Consider the following 17,647-nt stretch of genomic DNA (forward strand, 5'->3'; position numbering starts at 1 on the left):
CAGGAAAACTGAGTAACTCTCTGAAATGGCCCAAGCCACGATCTTAAAAACCGTCTATTATTAAAGACCAAAGAAGACGTTGGGGGGGCAGGGGGTTGTCAGGGAGGAAGGCTAGTTATGGGAGGTTACCAGGAAAAAACACAGTAACTAAGGGTATGGCTGTTATACAGATTTAAGTCAATAAGGTTTCCTATAGATTTAGATTTAGGCATCCTCCTCTCTCTGGTAGAGAGAAAAAGAGAGGGGGAGAGGGAGAGGGAGAGGGAGAGAGAGAGCAAGAGAGAGAGAGAGAGAGAGAAAGACTCTTACAAATGGAGGCTTCCCTTATAAATATGAACTTTTTTTTTTTTTTTTTTTTACACAAAAGGGTGACTTCTACTCAGTTTTCACTTATGTCTGCTGTTCCTTAAAAATAATCCACTCAAAGTTATCCTTATTCCAAAGAGATATATTTTGGGGTAGCAGATTCTGTTCCTCCCCACTTCCTTACACGGCTCATTCTCCAAAACCTCTATCTTCTTAAACTTATATGATCAACGCAGATCTCCTTTATATACTCGTAAAACCCAAAGTCCTATCCTGATCCAATTTGGAGGCTCCAAATAGGGTAGCTTTTTAAATAAAATAATGATCAAATGCTAACCTTAGCAGAACACCTTGTGAAGCTTATAGAACATGGTCATATACAGGGAATGTTCCTTTCCTATCATATGATATGGGATGAAGTATTTATTAGGGGATACACCGTCGGTCCAAATGTACAGTGCTTTCTCTCTCTTTTTTTTTTTTTTTTTTTTTTTGCTTTCTCTTTTTGTAAAGATTTATTTATTTGAGAGAGGGCCCACAGGAGTAGGGGGGGGCGGAGGAGGAGGAGGGAGAATCTCCAGCAGATTCCTCTCTGAGCCTGAAGCCCCACCACCGTGAGGTCAGGGCCTGAGCCAAAATCAGGAGTTGGAAGCTTAGTGCCTGAGCCACCCAGTGCCCCTTAGACGACACTTTCTCAATAAAAAAAAAAAGTTAATTAGCTATACCGTCAAGGGGTAAAGGGAAAGGTTTGTCTATCACCCAAAGGTGCATCGTCAAAGGCGAGGCTCCTAGAAAACCAGAGGAACCAACCAGCGCTTTACCACCAGAAGGCCAAGGTCTTACCTGACTCAAAAAGTGTAACCATCAGACGTTGAGTCTGGTAAATGGGATGTGAATCCCTTAGTACGTTCGAGCTTCACCTTCGGCCACGACCTGCGTAAGATTTAAAGGAGGCGCAGAGGTCGGGGCGTTCCCGCAGGGCTCGAGGGCTTCGCTCCCCCGGGCCGGTCTAAGGTCGCTTAGAAAGGTCGGGCTTTGGGAACTGCTGGGGGGACTCGGGGGCCGCGTCGGGTGCAGGGGTCCCGGGACGCGCCCGCTGGGCTCGAGGGCATCCGCTGTTCTCGCGGCTCCCGGCGCGGCTGCAGCGCTGGGCCGCAGGGTCCCCCCCGGGCCGCCCCCGCCCCTCCCCCTCCCGCTCCCCGGCCCCCGCCCCCCGCCCCCGCCCCCCGCCCCCCGCTCCCCGGCCCCCAGCTCCCGAGCACGGCGGCGGCGGCGCGTCACGGCGCAGGCTCCGCGGCCCGAGCAGGCGCGTCAGGCGGGCTCGGCGGGGGCGCGGGCGGCGGGGACGCGGCTGCCCCCGCGCTGCGCCCGCCGCACCCCCGGGAGCCGCCGCCGCGTCCTCGCCGGGCGCCGCGGGCGGGGAGCCTCGGGTAAGCGGCGGGGGCTCCGCTCGGCGGGGCGGGGGCGGGGGCGGCCGAGCCGGGCTCTAAGGCAAGTCCCGGTCCGGCGCCCGCCGGTGGAGGCGCGCGGAGCCGGCGCGGGGAGAGGGGCGCGGGGGTGCGGACGGGGGGCGCGGGGATGGGGGTGCGGGGACGGGGACGGGGGTGCGGGCCGCGGGGATGCGGACGGGGGTGCAGGGATGCGGGGCGCTGGAGGCGCGGGATGCGGGGATGCGGGGCGCGCAGGGGATGCGGGGATGGAGGGTGCTGGGGGCGCAGGGATGCGGGGCGCTCGGGGGATGCGGGGCGCGGGGGCCGCTCAGGGGATGCGGGGCGCGGGGGGGGCGCAGGCTTTGCGGGGCGGCCCCCGGCGCCGAGCGGTCTGCGAAGCGGCTTGGGCCGGCGGCCGGCGGAGGTGGGAGGCGCCGCGGAGCGCGGGCGGCGGGGCCGGGAACGGGGCCGGGGCCGGGGCGGGCGGTGGTCCCGGGGGGGGGGGGGGCGGCGAGGCGGGAGCCCGGGGCGCGGGGCCCCCGGGAAGTTGGCCGCGGAGCCGCCGCTGTCGTGCGCGGGGGCCGGCACCGAGCCCTTCGGGTGCAGGAGAAATGGTAGAAAATGAGAATTCCGGGGAGAAAGGGGGATGCGGAATACGCCGGAGACGGAGGAGAAGCAAGAGTCAAGGGCGAGATGGGCGTTAAGTGAACGGGAGGCACCGAGAGGCCCCTCCGTCTGCAGAAAACGGTGCTGGAGAAACGGTTTGTGGCCTGGAAAGGAAGGACTGCAGGAGGCTTAGACATTCCGGCTTCACGACACGCTTCAAGTTCTCCCTCTTTTTTTTTTTTTTGGATGCGTCTGACCGGCAAGAATATAATTCTCCTTTGAGCATAGAAAATGTTATTAAAATAGGACTAAGAAGATGATTTGGAAGAGTCTGACCATACTTGCTGGGTTGTTTGGTTTTTTTTTTTTTTTTCATGTTATATTACCTAGAATTTGTGATGTCGAAAATCATTTTCAGTAAATATTAGTAACATGAAAGTGGGAAAGGCAACCTTAAATCAATGTGCACCCTTTTGGGGTAAAAGGTAACTTGCAAATTTAATGTGTACAATTAAGAAGAATGAATTTAAAGTGTGAAACTTTTGAAACTAATTTTTTCTTTTATCTCTGTCAGTTCTTTAATAGTTAGAATTGTCTTTCCCATTAGAACAGCTTTATTGCTTTTGAAAAAAATATACATGCAAAATTTAAAAATAAAGAGATTTTTAAAAGAAATGAGAAACTAAACGTACAAGAGGACGATGACCATTTTAAGCACCGTGTTAGACATCCTTCCAGGTAGCTTTCTAAACATGCATTGATATACTGTGCAATTCAATGTCAATTTACGATTTTCTGTGACTATAAAATCAGAAATGTTGCATATACCTCCTTGGGATTGTATTTTCTATGGGCCGTTAGTCCGTTATTTAATCCTTACCACTAAACATCACAAATATATATTGAAGGCTAACCACATAGGTTTGAGCAATGAAAATCTCATGTACAAATGCACTCGTCCATTGGATAGTAATGGTCATACGCCTTAGAGTCGTATTATTACTGCTTTTTGTAAACATTTTCTTGTTCTTTCTTGTAGATTGATCTCCTGAGATTTAACTTTCAAGATGAAGTTTTTATTGGCGATAGCCTTTTTTATTTTAATTTCCTTGTGGGTTGAAGAAGCGTATTCTAAAGAGAAGTCTTCCAAGAAAGGAAAGGGGAAAAAGAAGCAGTATCTATGCCCATCGTACGTTCTTCATGTCTTATATTATTATATGGAGAAATGTTACTGCGTTATCAAAGTAAGGTGGTTTATTGAGACACATATCAGCAGAACTTTTCTTATCAGAATATGTACCCACGAGAGAGGTTTTAGAATGTGATAGCTAATTCCTAGTGTTTAAGGTAAAGTTTTATAAAGTTTTGCTCGTCCTCTGGGATTACATGATTTTTATACATTTTCTATAAAATCATAAAAAAAATAACTATTTATTTTTTACCCTACCTGTGCAACTATAATCAGATACTAAAATTCCATGTTTTGAGCAAATACCAGTTCAAAAAGATGGCTTTTTAAAAAAAATTCCTAAGAATGAATATCAGTTTTAAAATTAGTTAGCCAAGGTATGATTTTAGGATGTATTTAGTTTATGTTGATGCATGGAAGAAGAAAATTCACATGATAGGTCAGTTTTTTATTTCAATATTTTTCTGCAAAGGACCTAGATTGGAAAATTAGGATATTTTTCAAGAGCTGTGTCACTAAACTTGAAGTTACCTGTAAAAACAAAATTTAAATCCAAATTGCCCACTCCTTTTGTGGTTTGGACTTTCTTTCTTTTTTTTTTTTTTTTTCCAATAGGAAGGGTTAATATTACTGGCAAATAACAGCATATCTTTAATGGTACCTAACGGTTAGAGCAATTGAAGAGTATGTCAGTAAATAACTTTCACAAATATGTGTTTTTAGGTAATGAGATAACCTATGCAGTAATCTGGAATAAGAATTCATTTGCTGTTACGGGTCATCTTTTAATTAAGATTTTTTAAATGCCGTATTGGTCACGGGTAACGCTTCAGCATCAATATTACCAAAAGGTAGACTAGAGGATTCTGTAAGAGATAGTAAGGCACATTCTGGGAAGTTTATTTTGTTAAGAAAGGATATAAGAATTGGTATTTTGGAATGGATACTTTTATAAATATATGAGATTAGAAGTCTGGAGACAGAGTCATGATGCATATATAGTCTAGCATTAAATAAAGCTCCCAATTTAGAAGTATCTCCTGGTTTATAGTCTTGCATTAAATAAAGCTCCCAATTTAGAAGTATCTCCTGGTTTTCAAGTTTATTAGTCCTGCTTGTTTGAGTGCTGCAGAGTCTGATATCAGGGCCAGATTTCTGGGTTTGTAACAGGATGGCCCTGATAATACTGATGTGTCCCTCCTCGGCCACCTGCCAATTGGGTATGAAGTATCTGATGGGGCAGGTTCAGGAATAATCACCATCTGCAGCTTTCACTACTCTTGAGTGTTCAGAGTTTTTGCATCACAACCAGGAGATAAGCGTTTTAGGGAACTGGACATTGTCAGGCCTTACTCCTCCCAAGCGAAAGGACGTATACTCATGTTTTAGATATTTTTATATTAACTTTTTACTTGATGAATGTTGGCATATTGATATAAACTGTTGCATGTGTCTTACAGTCATGGTGATCCTATGTGTAGAGTCAGGCCAACTTCAGCCAGTCAGGTTTCTCTATATGTGAAAGTTGATAGGGCCTTTTTCCTCTGCCTCCTGCCCACCTCCCCTCCCCTATCAAATGTCATCAATCAGAGTTCTGACAATGGTGACAGCAAGCCTTAGGATTACCACATTATCTTTTTTAAAGATTCATTTTATTTATTTATATTTTTACAGATTTTATTTATTGCTTGATGAGAGACACAGAAAGAGAGGCAGAGACATAGGTAGAGGGAGAAGCAGACTCCCTGTGGAGAGCCTGACCGGACTCAATCTCAGGACCCTGGGATCGCGACTTGAGCCAAAGGCAGATGCTCAACCACTGAGCTACCCAGGTGTCCCTTAAGATTTATTTTATTTATTTTAGAGAAGGGTAGGGGCAGAGGAAGAGAGTCTTCAAGCAGACCACCCCGCTGAACATGGAGCCCAACATGGGCTCGATCTCACAACCTGTAAGAGCACCACCTGAACCAAAACAAAGAGTCGGATGCTTGATTGACTGAGCCATCCGGGCGCCCTTAACTACAGACTATCTTACAAGAGTTCTTTAGAAGACATTTTGTCCCTTTTCAGAATTACACTATTGTCTTACATATAAACTGGTTATATCCTTACAGTATCTATAGTTATTAAAGACAAATTTTTAAAGTTGTTTCTAGTAGGTTAAGAGTGAAACATTTAGGTTCTCTTTTGGTGAATATGGAAATCATCAAATAGAAGACCCAATATACACTTGGTAAGCCCATATCACAGTATTTTAGGCATGCTGTATAATTAATTGAAACTTTATTTTTGAAAAATTTTACCATGAAATTTAAAAGTATAATTTTATTTTATTTTATTATAATTATGAGACTAAAAGATAAAACTTTATTAACAGTTGCCATGGTGATGCTGCCAAAAATCTGAGGTATTAAAAAGTAGATGTGCCTTGGAGAATAAGATCTTTTTTTTTTTTAAGATTTTATTTATTATTCATGAGAGACCCAGAGAGAGAGAGAGAGAGGCAGAGAGAGAGAGAAGCAGGCTCCCCGCAGAGAGCCCGATGTGGGACTCAATCCTGGGATTCCAGGATCATGTCCTGAGCCAAAGGCAGGTGCTAAACTGCTGAGCCACCCAGGGATCCCCAGAGAATAAGATCTATACATTTTTTTGTTTGAGCATTTTATTAAGAATTTTGATTTATTATCACTGATGATGAACTTCAGAAGACTAGAATTTTCTGTTTGGATACATTATATTAAATTTTGTTGAACATCCAGATTAAGAATCTTAGCTATAATAATGTGCTGTAAAAGAACATGCAAATCATTTGTATATTAAAGCATGATCCAGTTAGCTTATCTCATATAAATCGATAAAGTATAAAACATTTTGACTAAGAGGAATATTTGAGATTATGAAAGTTAGGCAGATACCACCATAATGCCCTTTAATATAGCGATCTCTTGCTCAGTGATTTTTAAAATTTATTTAGACTTTTTTTTTTTAAAAGAGTTGCTGAAACAGTGGGGTTGTATACACGTATGCAGTTAATGTGTGAGTATAGCAAACGTTTCCCCTTCTACTGTTGTAACAATATCCTCTCCCCCAACCAAGACTATAAATAAGAAGAAAAAGGTTTTAAAGTGTAGAGGAAATAAAAGGCTTGGGGTCCTTAACATTGTGGGGTTTAATCTTGAGGCTGAGCTTGAATTGTATCATAAACTTTTCCTGGCTCTTTTCCTACTTTTTCTTTAACTCACATTGTTTTGAGATGCTATCACATAAATTTATGCTATTGTTTTCTGATGTATAAGTGAAACACTGGTACCACATTGACAAGCAATCTGATAAATTTCCTTTCAAAAACTTCAGAAATTTAATAATTATTAAAATATAAGAAATAAACTGTAAATGAGAAAATGTTTTTGATTAGGTCCTTGGATACAATGTTTTATCATATAGCTTGAATTTCACTTCAGCCTTCATCTGTTGGTCTCTCCTCTGACTATATAGTCTGCCTGAGAGATTCTGTCCAAACCTATGCTGTAATTACCATCTATTCACTATTAAGTCTCTATGTCCATCCCAAGGTTCTTTGAAGAATGGCATATCCATTCATCCAGTGTTTCGGGCTGGCTACCCTATTTTGATCTCAAACTCAATGTAAAATGATAAAACCTGAATTCAGAAATCCTCTCCACCTCTCCTGATACAGTGTTCCCTTCTCCAGCAAATGGTACCGCTACCTCTTTAGACCTTCTCTTTCTACAGTAGCATCTAAAATTCATTAGGGTCCAAGACTTGGCGGTTCAGAGTCTTTCTCATCTCTGGAATATGTCCTTCATTTTCACTCCCCTGTGGGCACTGCTTTAATTACTCCTCTCCACACATTTTGGTGAACACTTTATGAGTCATCCTGCTTCTTTCTTGTCTTCCTGCATCAATCATGTTGGACATTGCCCCTAGAGTATGTTTTCTAAATCTTCAGTCTAGGCAGGTAGTTCCCATGCTTAGAGCTCTTGAAGGGCCTCCCTAGCTTTCTGTGGCTCCACAGACAAGACTCTTGCTGAACTGGCCTCTGGCTCATTTCTTGGCTCCACACACAAAGCTCTTGCTGAGCTGGCCCTCTGACCCCTCCAGCAGTATCTTTCTATCCCAGCCCCCCTCCCAACCCAACACGTGTGAGTCAGGTTTTGTACACACTTGACCTTTCACATTGCCTTTCTCTGAAATGCCAATGCTTTCCTTTTATCTTTTCTTTCTTTTTTTTTTTTTTTTTTTTTTTGCTTTCCTTTTTTCTTTAGTTAACTCCTGCCTCAGTGGTTTTGCCCAAATCCCTGGCTATAAATAGCATCTTTCACTGTTCTACAAGTGGAAGGTTTTTATAGGAAGGAGAGTGTGGCAACAAGCTATCAGCAAAAGAAAGGATTGCTTCAGGCAAGTCTACCTTCCCTTAAGGAGAAGGGCAGGAGATTTTATTAGGTAGATTACCTCATCTTTTGGAGGATGGAGAGGGCACATGTGACAGATTCCTCATTGATGCTGATCAGAAAATTCCTGACTAACCAGTTAAGACTATGTCTTTAGGGTAGGTGGAAATGCAGTTGGGTTAGGCATTAGGTCCGTTTTGGTGACTTGGCTTAAGTGACACCATTTTGGGCAGTGATTTTCTTTTTAACACCCCTAAGTCTGTATGTCTGGCCCAGACCTCTGAGGAGCGCCACACCCATATAACCAAATTTTAATCTGACTGTCCCATAATGACCTCACACTCAAACCTTGCTGTCTCCTTTGAGAAAACTTTCCTAATCTGATCATTTGACTTAGATAATTGCACTCTGTGCCTTCATAGTTCCCTGATTGCCTATCATGTTCATAATACTGTATAGTAATCATCAATTGTAACTGTCTGCTTTCCCCCCCCACTAGATTGTAAGCTCCTTGGGAGCAGTGTCTTACTGACTCAATCACCAGAGATCAATTGAGTGCCTGAAAGGAAGTATCCATACAATAAAAATTTGTTTAATGAGTGAATAAAAACCTAAAGATATTTGGCTTTTGCTAAGGTACTTGATTTTTGTTAGGTACTTGAAAATAACTTATATAGTCCCTGTGGGCCATATTCAGAAATATGGTCTCAAAATAGGGGCAACGAGATGAGTTAACACCTGGGTAATTAGTGGAACATCTCTAGCTTAGTTGGTTTCCTGGCAAAATTTTGGCCTTATCATGTTTAACATTTTACCAATGACTAAAATAAGAGTGTACAGAGGAAACACCCAAACTGGGGATCATGTGATTTGGGGACATAGAATGAGTATCTGAGCTAGAACTAGGATCTACTATGATCTTGAAGGGTTGGAGTAATGGGCTAAATATAAAAAAGATAAATGGAAGTATAAATTGGGCTTTTGTCCAGAAATCATCTGTGCAAGTATAGGATGGGAAAACTTGGTATGGTAGAGAACATTTGGGAAAAAATTTAAGTAATTAATGATTTATAAAATATGTATATGTATAGTATGTATATATGTATTATATGTATATAATACAAATGATACAAATGAGTATAGCTACTTAAAGAAACCAGGATTGGTTTTTTTGAAAGATTTATTTATTTATTCATGAGAGGCATAGAGAGAGAGAGAGGCAGAGACACAGGCAGAGGGAGAAGCAGACTCCGATTGGGACTCGATCCCAGGACCTCAAGATCACGCCCTGAGCTGAAGGCAGACACTCAACCACTGAGCCACCCAGGCGCCCCAAGAAACTAGTATTTTTATTTTGCCAATTTTATGTTAAGTGTATTTTCTTAATAGAATGATATTTAAAGCAAGACTTACAGAGATTTCTGCATTGTGCTAGTCAGTATTTTCAGGGGAGAGAAAAACGATTCACATCATTAAAATCATGTCATATTAGGGAGATTAAAAAAAACTGAGATACTGAGAAGTTGTTTTGAAATGATTGAAAAACTATGACATAGATGAGAAAGTAGACTTTGCTGCTTGGCACCAATAGTGAAAACCAGGATTAATGAGTAGAAGCTATGGGTGGTATATTTTTAGCTCTCAGGAAGAACTTTCTGGTAAGAGTTCTGCCTAAATATAATTGCCTGGGAAGGGAGTTAGTGGAGTCCCATGTAACTGGAGGCACTTGGCATGAGGGGTATTATTTGACAGATACATTTTATAGAAAGTTTGAACATTGGATAGGTGGTTAGACTAGATGGTGATATCTAAGGTCATTTCAGTTTGCCAGATTTTTAAGAATCTTTGATTCTAATGTATTCTATTTTATTACAGTCTTACTATTGATCCATAGAAGAGAAAGAATAATTTGAAAATTTTATCCCAATACAGATTTAAGCCGATCTGCCTTGATTTTTGGTGCATTGTCTTGGAAAGCTCTACCACATTAAATAAACATAGCTTGGTCTGTCGTTAATAAGAAGGATTTAAAAAACTTCAGTGATAGAGTTTCTTCTTGGAATTTCCTGCACGATCATATTTTATTGTTTTATTTTATTTTTTTGAACGATCATATTCTAAAAGTATCTCTTTCAAACCCAGAAAGTCTTCCTCTTTTCTGACCTAAACCGATAGGAAGAAATATGTCTCAAATAGTGACTGGTGGATGGCAGATATTAGTGATCTAATGAATGGCTGCCATAACTTGTAAGAATGCATAGGTTTATGGGCTTGTATTTATAGGTGTTTTACATATGAAAGCAGAACATTTTAAAATATATGTTCAGAACTTTTGATTGAATAAACCAAAACACAATGATCTCAACAACAACAAAACGTTACTTGTCATTTCGATATGTGCTCCCAGCAGACATAATTACACTTTTAAATACTGAATTTAAGGGTGCCTGGGTAGCTCAGTCTATTAAATGTCCAACTTTTGATTTCAGCTCATGTCGTTGTCTCAAAGTTACGAGATCCAGCCCCACTTCAGGCTCTGCACTCCATGGGAAGTCTGCTTGACATTCTCTCCCCCTCTGCCCCTCACTCACTCGAATATGCGCTCTCTCCGTCTCTCTCTGAAATAAATAAATCTTTAGAATACATACTGAATTTGGCTGGGCTGTAACGTCTTGGCACATGCTGCCATATTTTACCATCAGTAAGCCTAGGGAACGTTTTACCACTTGTTGAGGATGGTTTGAATTTCAAGTATCTGATAGCTTACAATAAGTGCACAAATGTTTACAAGTTAAATTTAAAATCTTTGCCCATACTTGTATCTTAGGTATGGGGAAGCTTAATAATAAGCCCTTGCTTGATACTAGATGAGGGCTGTTATTATTTATATTAGTCATGTTAACTTGAATTTATCTCGTCTTCTTCATGATCTTTCCTCCAGACTGTTGGCACTCTACCTTTAAAATCATGAAAAAGAAGTTTTTACTGTGGTTTTGTGTGCATAACAGGAAGCATTGTAATTTCTTTATTTTAGTTTGTTCACAAACCAAAAAAAGATTGTGTAAAAGTATTTGGTATTTTTTATGATAATTTTTTGTCTCCTTTATAGAGAGATATTGTACTGCTTAATGATAGCATTTGTACACGTCAGTTTTATGTGGTAGAAGGGTGGGTATACTGAATAATCAAAGCTATTCTGTGTTGGCCAAGTATAATATTAGCTATTTTATACCTACCATTGATTACTAGAGGGGGTTGATTTTAGTTTAGTTCTAGTTTCTGCCTAGTGGAAATGTTCAAGAGAAGTTCACGATAAATGGCCAAAAGATGAAAGGCTGATTGCAAAAGGGTAGGAGTAGTCTTTGTAATGAATACAACTGAAATTTGCCTATGTTATTATTACTATAACATATCTAGATTGAATATTCCACTAATGTTTAGTTGCGTATTGTCTTACTACCTACTGAACAGTGCCAGCTTAATGGCATGCCATTCTTTTGCCATCAACTGAATTAATGATCTTCCCTTTCCAAATAATTTCCCAGGTTTTGAAATTGGCATCTTCATTACTCTAGCTACTCAGGCATGAAACTTAAATAGAACCTGTCCTTCTTTCTCTGAGAATGATTTCCTATATCTGTCATGTTCATTGCATTTCCACTTACCATCATTTTGAACAGTTTTCATCAATATTTTTCTAATTATTTTTCCTATTTTTTCTCTACTCATTATCATTCATCTTACATATTGTTTCCATTTTCATCTTGTTAATATTATGTTCAAGATCCACAATGGCTTCTTACTGCCTGATGGATCCCAGTGCAAACTCTTTACTTTGATTTTCATGGGTTTCTCTAGTTTGCATCCCAAACTTTATGTGAAACTACCCTCTAATTTTAGAAAGGCTGATCTATCATTGCTTCTTAACTTCTCTTGCTATTGCTTATGCTTAGACATGTTTATGTTTAGAGTGACAACTTCCAGCTTAATCTGTATAGTTTTTAACCAGTCCTTTAGGACTCATCTTAAATATTACCATGCCTTATGAAAGTCTTAAAATAATTAGAAGTTTCAGTTGAGAATTAGATTAATATAAATTGATAGCTTGCAATAGCTGCTTAATACTTTCTTGGTCACTGATAGAAATACTGTGTTTAAGAAGAAAAAAGTGTTAATATGGTGGATATAAATTCTGGTTACTATCATTTGTGATGGTTAGAATTACATGAGCGTTTGTTCAAGGAATCACGATCAGGGTTGCAGAAACATGAAAATTTGTTGTTTGATCTATTACACTGTGGATTGTTTTCCTTGAAGAATAGAAATTACCTGCTTTATTATATAAGATAACTTCTTTAACCAAGACCAAAGAGAAGCATAGAGGAAGACAAGTTCAATTTTAAAGGATATAGAACTGTCCAAAGGTAAAATGGATTTCTTTGGGTGGCTCTTTGTTGCTAGAGTGACTAAACATAGCTTGGGTAGGGCTACCAACCAAATCAAGCATCACTGGAAAGTTACAGAATCTAAGTTCTTTTCATCCCCAAGATTTCATGAGTCTATGATAAGAACTACTGTTAACTCCCTCTTCTTGAACTCTTCAAATCCTTTTTGTCCATGGTGTATGTTTTGGCATTTGATTATATTTAATACTAATACTCTTCATATGATATCTTTTATTTTCTAGTCGAACCATATTATGTATATATTGACTCTAATACATGGAAATATACACACCTCATCATATATGTATACACACATCCATCTCATCTCAAATATTTACAATTGAGATGGTTAATAATTAACTCTAACCATATATAACAAATGTCTATACACACACCTATTTAGCCTGCATAAGTGAGGCTCTTATGCAAAGAATCTTGAAGTTGGTAGAGTATAAAAGCACATATATACATATATATATTCACATATATTTAATAAATATGTGAAAGCGTATATATATACACATATTATACACATACATATACAATTTTATATATCCTACTACTTCAGAATTCTTTGCATAAGAACCTCACTATGCTTGCTAAATCAAATGGAATAAAATAGATGACTGGCTATATAGAGGAAACCAATCTTTTGGTGAGTCAGTGGCTCACTGGAATTGTGATTAAAGGTAACACCTCTGAGCATATATTATTTAAAGTTCCCTTTGTATGTCTGCTAAATCTTGATGGCTTGATAATACAGGAGAAAGAACACTGCTATACCTCAATTAGTACTTTGCTGATTGGCTTTATGACCTTTCGATAAGTCACTAATTTTAGGGAGACGTGGGTCATGTATAGGGAAAAGTTTGATCTTCGTAGTCTCTTAATTTCACTAATTCATTCATTTATGACAGCCATGTCTTTTAAGACTTAAGGGTTTTTTTTTTAAGATTTTATTTATTTATTCATGAGAGACAGAGAGAGAGAGAGGCAGAGACACAGGCAGGGAGAGAAGCAGGCTCCATGCAGGGAGCCTGATGTGGGACTTGATCCCGGGACTCCAGGATCACGCCCTGGACTGAAAGCAGGTGCTAAACCGCTGAGCCACCCAGGAATCCCAACCAAGTTTTATTTATGATTCTTTTTGTACCTTTATATTCAGGATTTTGTTGTTGTTGTTTTTAGGATTATGCTTTAAGATTTAAAACCAGTCAAGCCAAACCAACAGAAAAAGAATACACAAAATTCTGTTTCTTGACCAAGTTAATTACAAAGAAATCTAAATTTCAGACTTGATTTATCAAAATGTAGGTATTTAATTGTATCCCAAAGTAAATTAATGTATGTGGCAAGTGAATCGTTTGCATTCCTAGCTTACCAATTTTTCACAAATTAAGGAACTTGACTAACAAAAAATGTATCTTTTTTTCCCCTTTTGGTGGATAATACAATAAAACAGTGAAGAATGGAGTATATTTGCAGAAGTCTCTCTGTTCTTTTTGTGCTACTACCTGGAAGACGCACAGCACCGCTGTGTTCCAGAAAGCAGAGAACCTTTCATAAATGAGTTATAAATGGGTTCCTTTACCATACACATTTTATGAAAATTTACACTTAGAATTCATGAAGCAAATTATTCAAATTTATGTACATACAAATAGCTCCTCTGAGAGATGATGTAAATATGAAATAATATTTCTAGAGCTCTGATTGGAATAACAGCAAAACACTGATTAAATCACTAATAGAATATGTTTGGTAACTTGAAACATCTGACCTTTATTAGTTCTCTCGTAAGAGAACAATAGTATGAATTCATGACTGTTCAGGAATGCTTACTGCTCTGATTCCTGAGAATAACCTAATAAAAAGGCCAACCTATTACTGCGTGGATGTGCAGTGAGTATTCTTTTGCATCAATAGTTAGGTCTCTGTTACACCATAGGCATAACTGAAAAAATGATCCAAAGGTCTAACTGCAGCACTATTTAATATCATCCAGAAGTTTCATATTCATTTGATTATAATATTTTTGGCTTAATTCTACATATGTAGATGTTTTCAGTTATTAAGAATCTGTATTGATTTATTTTGTGTAGTGATCTAGTCTTGGCTGGGTCTTCACTATGTTTCCAATAATCCTTTACTTGTCCCTTAGTGGCTCTATTTTTCTGTCTCTCTAATAATTGTTTCATCCTTTACCCTGCCCCTTTGAGTCTTAGAATAAAGGCTTAGTTTTCACTTCAAAGAAAAAAAATAGAAGTCATTGGGCAGAAACTCCCCCAGTGTCTCTCTGTCTTCACTCTAAAGCTATGTGTAACATTATCCTTTCTTTTCTCCTTTGCATCTGACTTAACAGGAAAAGGGACTTCCTTTTGTTCATCCCTGGACCCATTTCTTCCACCTTCTTCTGAGACCTCTCTCTATTACCTTACCTTTGCTCTCCCAAGTTTTCTTTTTTTTTTTTTTTTTTTTTAAGATTTTATTTATTTATTCATGAGAAACACGGAGAGGCAGAGACACAGGAAGAGGGAGAAGCACGTTCCCCTCAAGGAGCATGATGTGGGACTCCATCCCCAACCCCAGGATCATCCCTTGAGCCAAAGGCAGACGCTCAACCACTGAACCACCCAGACGTCCCTCTCCCAAATTTTCGATATGCTTTTTCCTTTGGCTGTTTTTTTTCTAAGGGTTTACAAAAATAATGAAGGGTCTCTCAACTGAAAAAAACAAACAAACCAGTTTTTATTTTCCTATTTCATTAACTTTTTTTCTCCCTATGTTCACTGTCATGTATCTTAAACTAATAGGCTACAATAGTCTATAGTTTCTCAGGGATGTTCATTATTCCTTTTCTTTCCTTGAATTTCTTTAAATTATGAAACCCGTACATTATTATGGTAACAAATGAAACAATATGTACCACTTAATATTCTGAATACTTGCTCTTCTGTTAATATTAACTCCTGTGACCATTGTACTTTTTGGTAAAGATACTTTTATTCCTTTTAAGCAAATCTACTGACTTTTGAGTCTTTTTGTACTGGATAAAAACTAATGATTGTCTTTTGCATCCTGACACAGTCTCCTATCCCACCCACATACCTTCTGGCTACTGCACTCAACTCATTCCTGGAACTATTTTCTACCTTCCTGACTTCAACTGATTAGCCGTCTTCACCTGCTATTCCTTTTTTCTGTCTGTACTGAAATCCTGGTTTTTACTAGATATTTGTTCTTGGTCCTTTTAGCTTCTTACTCATCAGTTTTCCCATGAGTAATTTCTACTGGTATCTGTGGTTATTCACAAATCTTTATCTCTAGGTGTAACTGCTCCCATGAGTTCCCCATAATTATTTTCAATATCCTACTGGACCTCAGAGTTAACGTATGAAGCCAGCCCTTCAGTCTGCATTTCCCAGCCTTGTATTCAGCCTTTCATGAGGAATGGCAACAGCACCTTTCTTTTCTTCATGAACTCGCTCCCTGATCATCTCATCGATTACTTAGTCTGTTGATTCTTATTGAGAAATGACTCTTGCATCTTGCTGTTTCTCTCCATCTTTGGAGGTCTTTGTCAGGCTCTCATCATTTCACCTCGAATCTCTTATTGCTATTACTTACCTAGGTGCCTGGTTTCCATCCTGTCTTCTCCACTTTAGTTCATATTGCATGACAGTAGCTCTCAAACTATTGATCTCAGCACCTCTATACGATCTGAAACGTTGTTAAGGACACAAAGAGTTTTAGTTTATGTGTGTTTTGTCTTCTAATACTGCCTTATTATAAATTGAGACAAATATTTTGAATGTTTTTAAAGCACTTCTAATAATGTACTCATTACATGTTAACGTAAACAACTTAATTCATATGAAAGTGAAACTAACTATATTTTCAAAAATAAAAATAGTGGGGAGAGTGACCATTGTTTTACATTGTTGCCTATCTCTTTGATGGCTGGCATAACGGGAAGAGAGCCAGATTCTCATGTTGGCCTTGTGATATATTGTTTTGTTTGAAGTAGGTAAAGAAAGGATGACCTCACACAGACATGTGATTAGAAAAGGGAAGAGTAGTTTAATAGCCTTTTCATAACTGAATATTCTTCTTTAATGCCATGCCAAAATTTACCAACTGATAATTATTTTAAAAGCTAGTTGCAAAAAAAAAAAAAAATCTAGTTGCAATGTAAATTCTCAAATCAGATCAGTGAATATTCTGTTTTCTGTTGCACTAAAATCCACTGGTTTTACACTTTTTTAAAAAGATTTTCTTAGTTTTATTACTCTTTATTACATTTTTTCAGTGTCTTAATTATTTTTTGGAACAATTTAATTTCTGCTTTTTTTCTAGTTTTACTAAGATATAGTTGACCTATAGTATTGTATTGGTCCAAGCTGTACAACATAATGATTTGATATATGTAAATATGGTGAATTGATCACAATAGGTTTGGTTAACATCCATCAAATCTGCAAAGTTACACATTTTTGTTTTTCTTGTGATGAGAACTTTTAAGATTAACTCTCTCAGCAACTTTCAAACATACAGTGTTATCTTGTTAACTGTAGTTACAGTGAATGGCTCTTTTTCCCTAACATGATTTTATTACATCCTGCCTTGGTCAGTAGGAAAATACCGGTTTGCTAGGTTTTACAAATGTTGACACGTTTCATTATACAATATCAAAAAATCACATCCATTAAATGTCACTTCCGATCTCATTGGAAAGTCTGTTAAGTATTGGAAAGCTGTCAAGCTCATGAGATGAATATTAACATTTCTAAAAATTCTAGTTTGTGTGAAAATTTACATTTTTTATTGACAACAAATCCCATGCCCTCTATAGTTTTCTTGAAGTTATATGCTCTCTTGATTCACTGTTGAAAATTTTTTGCTAAGTACCTAAGACTAAATTACCATAATTTTTTTATGGGGTTCCATGAAAACGATGTTCCATAATAAGTAGCTAGTTTAACTAGAACATCAGTCCCCGGAATGCTTTTCTTAGGAACAGTTAACATAGTTTGGCATGCAGTAGAAGTGCTCTATAGATCTTACCTGTTTTTTCACACAGAATATTAAGATGATGTGGATTTAAATTTCAAAATTCAATAAAATTAGCATTTTTAAACTGCTCCTTTAAGAACATTACTTAGGAACACTATTTTTCAAATTATTTATTTCTTTAATTACTGATAGCTTGTAGTAGTAAAGAATACAATGACTATTGGTATATATTGGTATTATTTTCTT

General features: G+C 38.7%; 1 protein-coding gene and 1 long non-coding RNA gene across 8 annotated transcripts in view; one reads left to right on the plus strand and one right to left on the minus strand.

Moving 5' to 3' along the window:
• LOC140603136 (uncharacterized) overlaps positions 1 to 1,474 on the minus strand; it is a 54,933-nt gene extending 53,459 nt beyond the window's left edge. For all 5 annotated transcript variants that reach the window (XR_012006180.1, XR_012006178.1, XR_012006176.1 and 2 more), the window contains exon 1: positions 1,150 to 1,474. This is a non-coding gene — a long non-coding RNA (uncharacterized lncRNA). The remainder of the gene's footprint in view (positions 1 to 1,149) is intronic.
• A 158-nt stretch (positions 1,475 to 1,632) lies between these two features.
• GLRB (glycine receptor beta) overlaps positions 1,633 to 17,647 on the plus strand; it is a 93,075-nt gene continuing 77,060 nt past the window's right edge. The window contains exons 1-2 of one of the 3 annotated variants that reach the window (XM_072773763.1): positions 1,633 to 1,736; positions 3,382 to 3,531. In XM_072773763.1, coding sequence (XP_072629864.1) covers positions 3,410 to 3,531 — 122 coding nt within the window. In that variant the 5' untranslated portion in view covers positions 1,633 to 1,736; positions 3,382 to 3,409. Of the gene's footprint in view, positions 1,737 to 3,381; positions 3,587 to 6,523; positions 6,568 to 17,647 lie in introns of those variants that run through there. The other 2 variants (XM_072773765.1, XM_072773764.1) reach the window with 2 other exon arrangements.

Source organism: Canis lupus, chromosome 13 (assembly GCF_048164855.1).
Source record: "Canis lupus baileyi chromosome 13, mCanLup2.hap1, whole genome shotgun sequence".
In the NCBI taxonomy this organism is placed as follows: domain Eukaryota; kingdom Metazoa; phylum Chordata; class Mammalia; order Carnivora; family Canidae; genus Canis; species Canis lupus.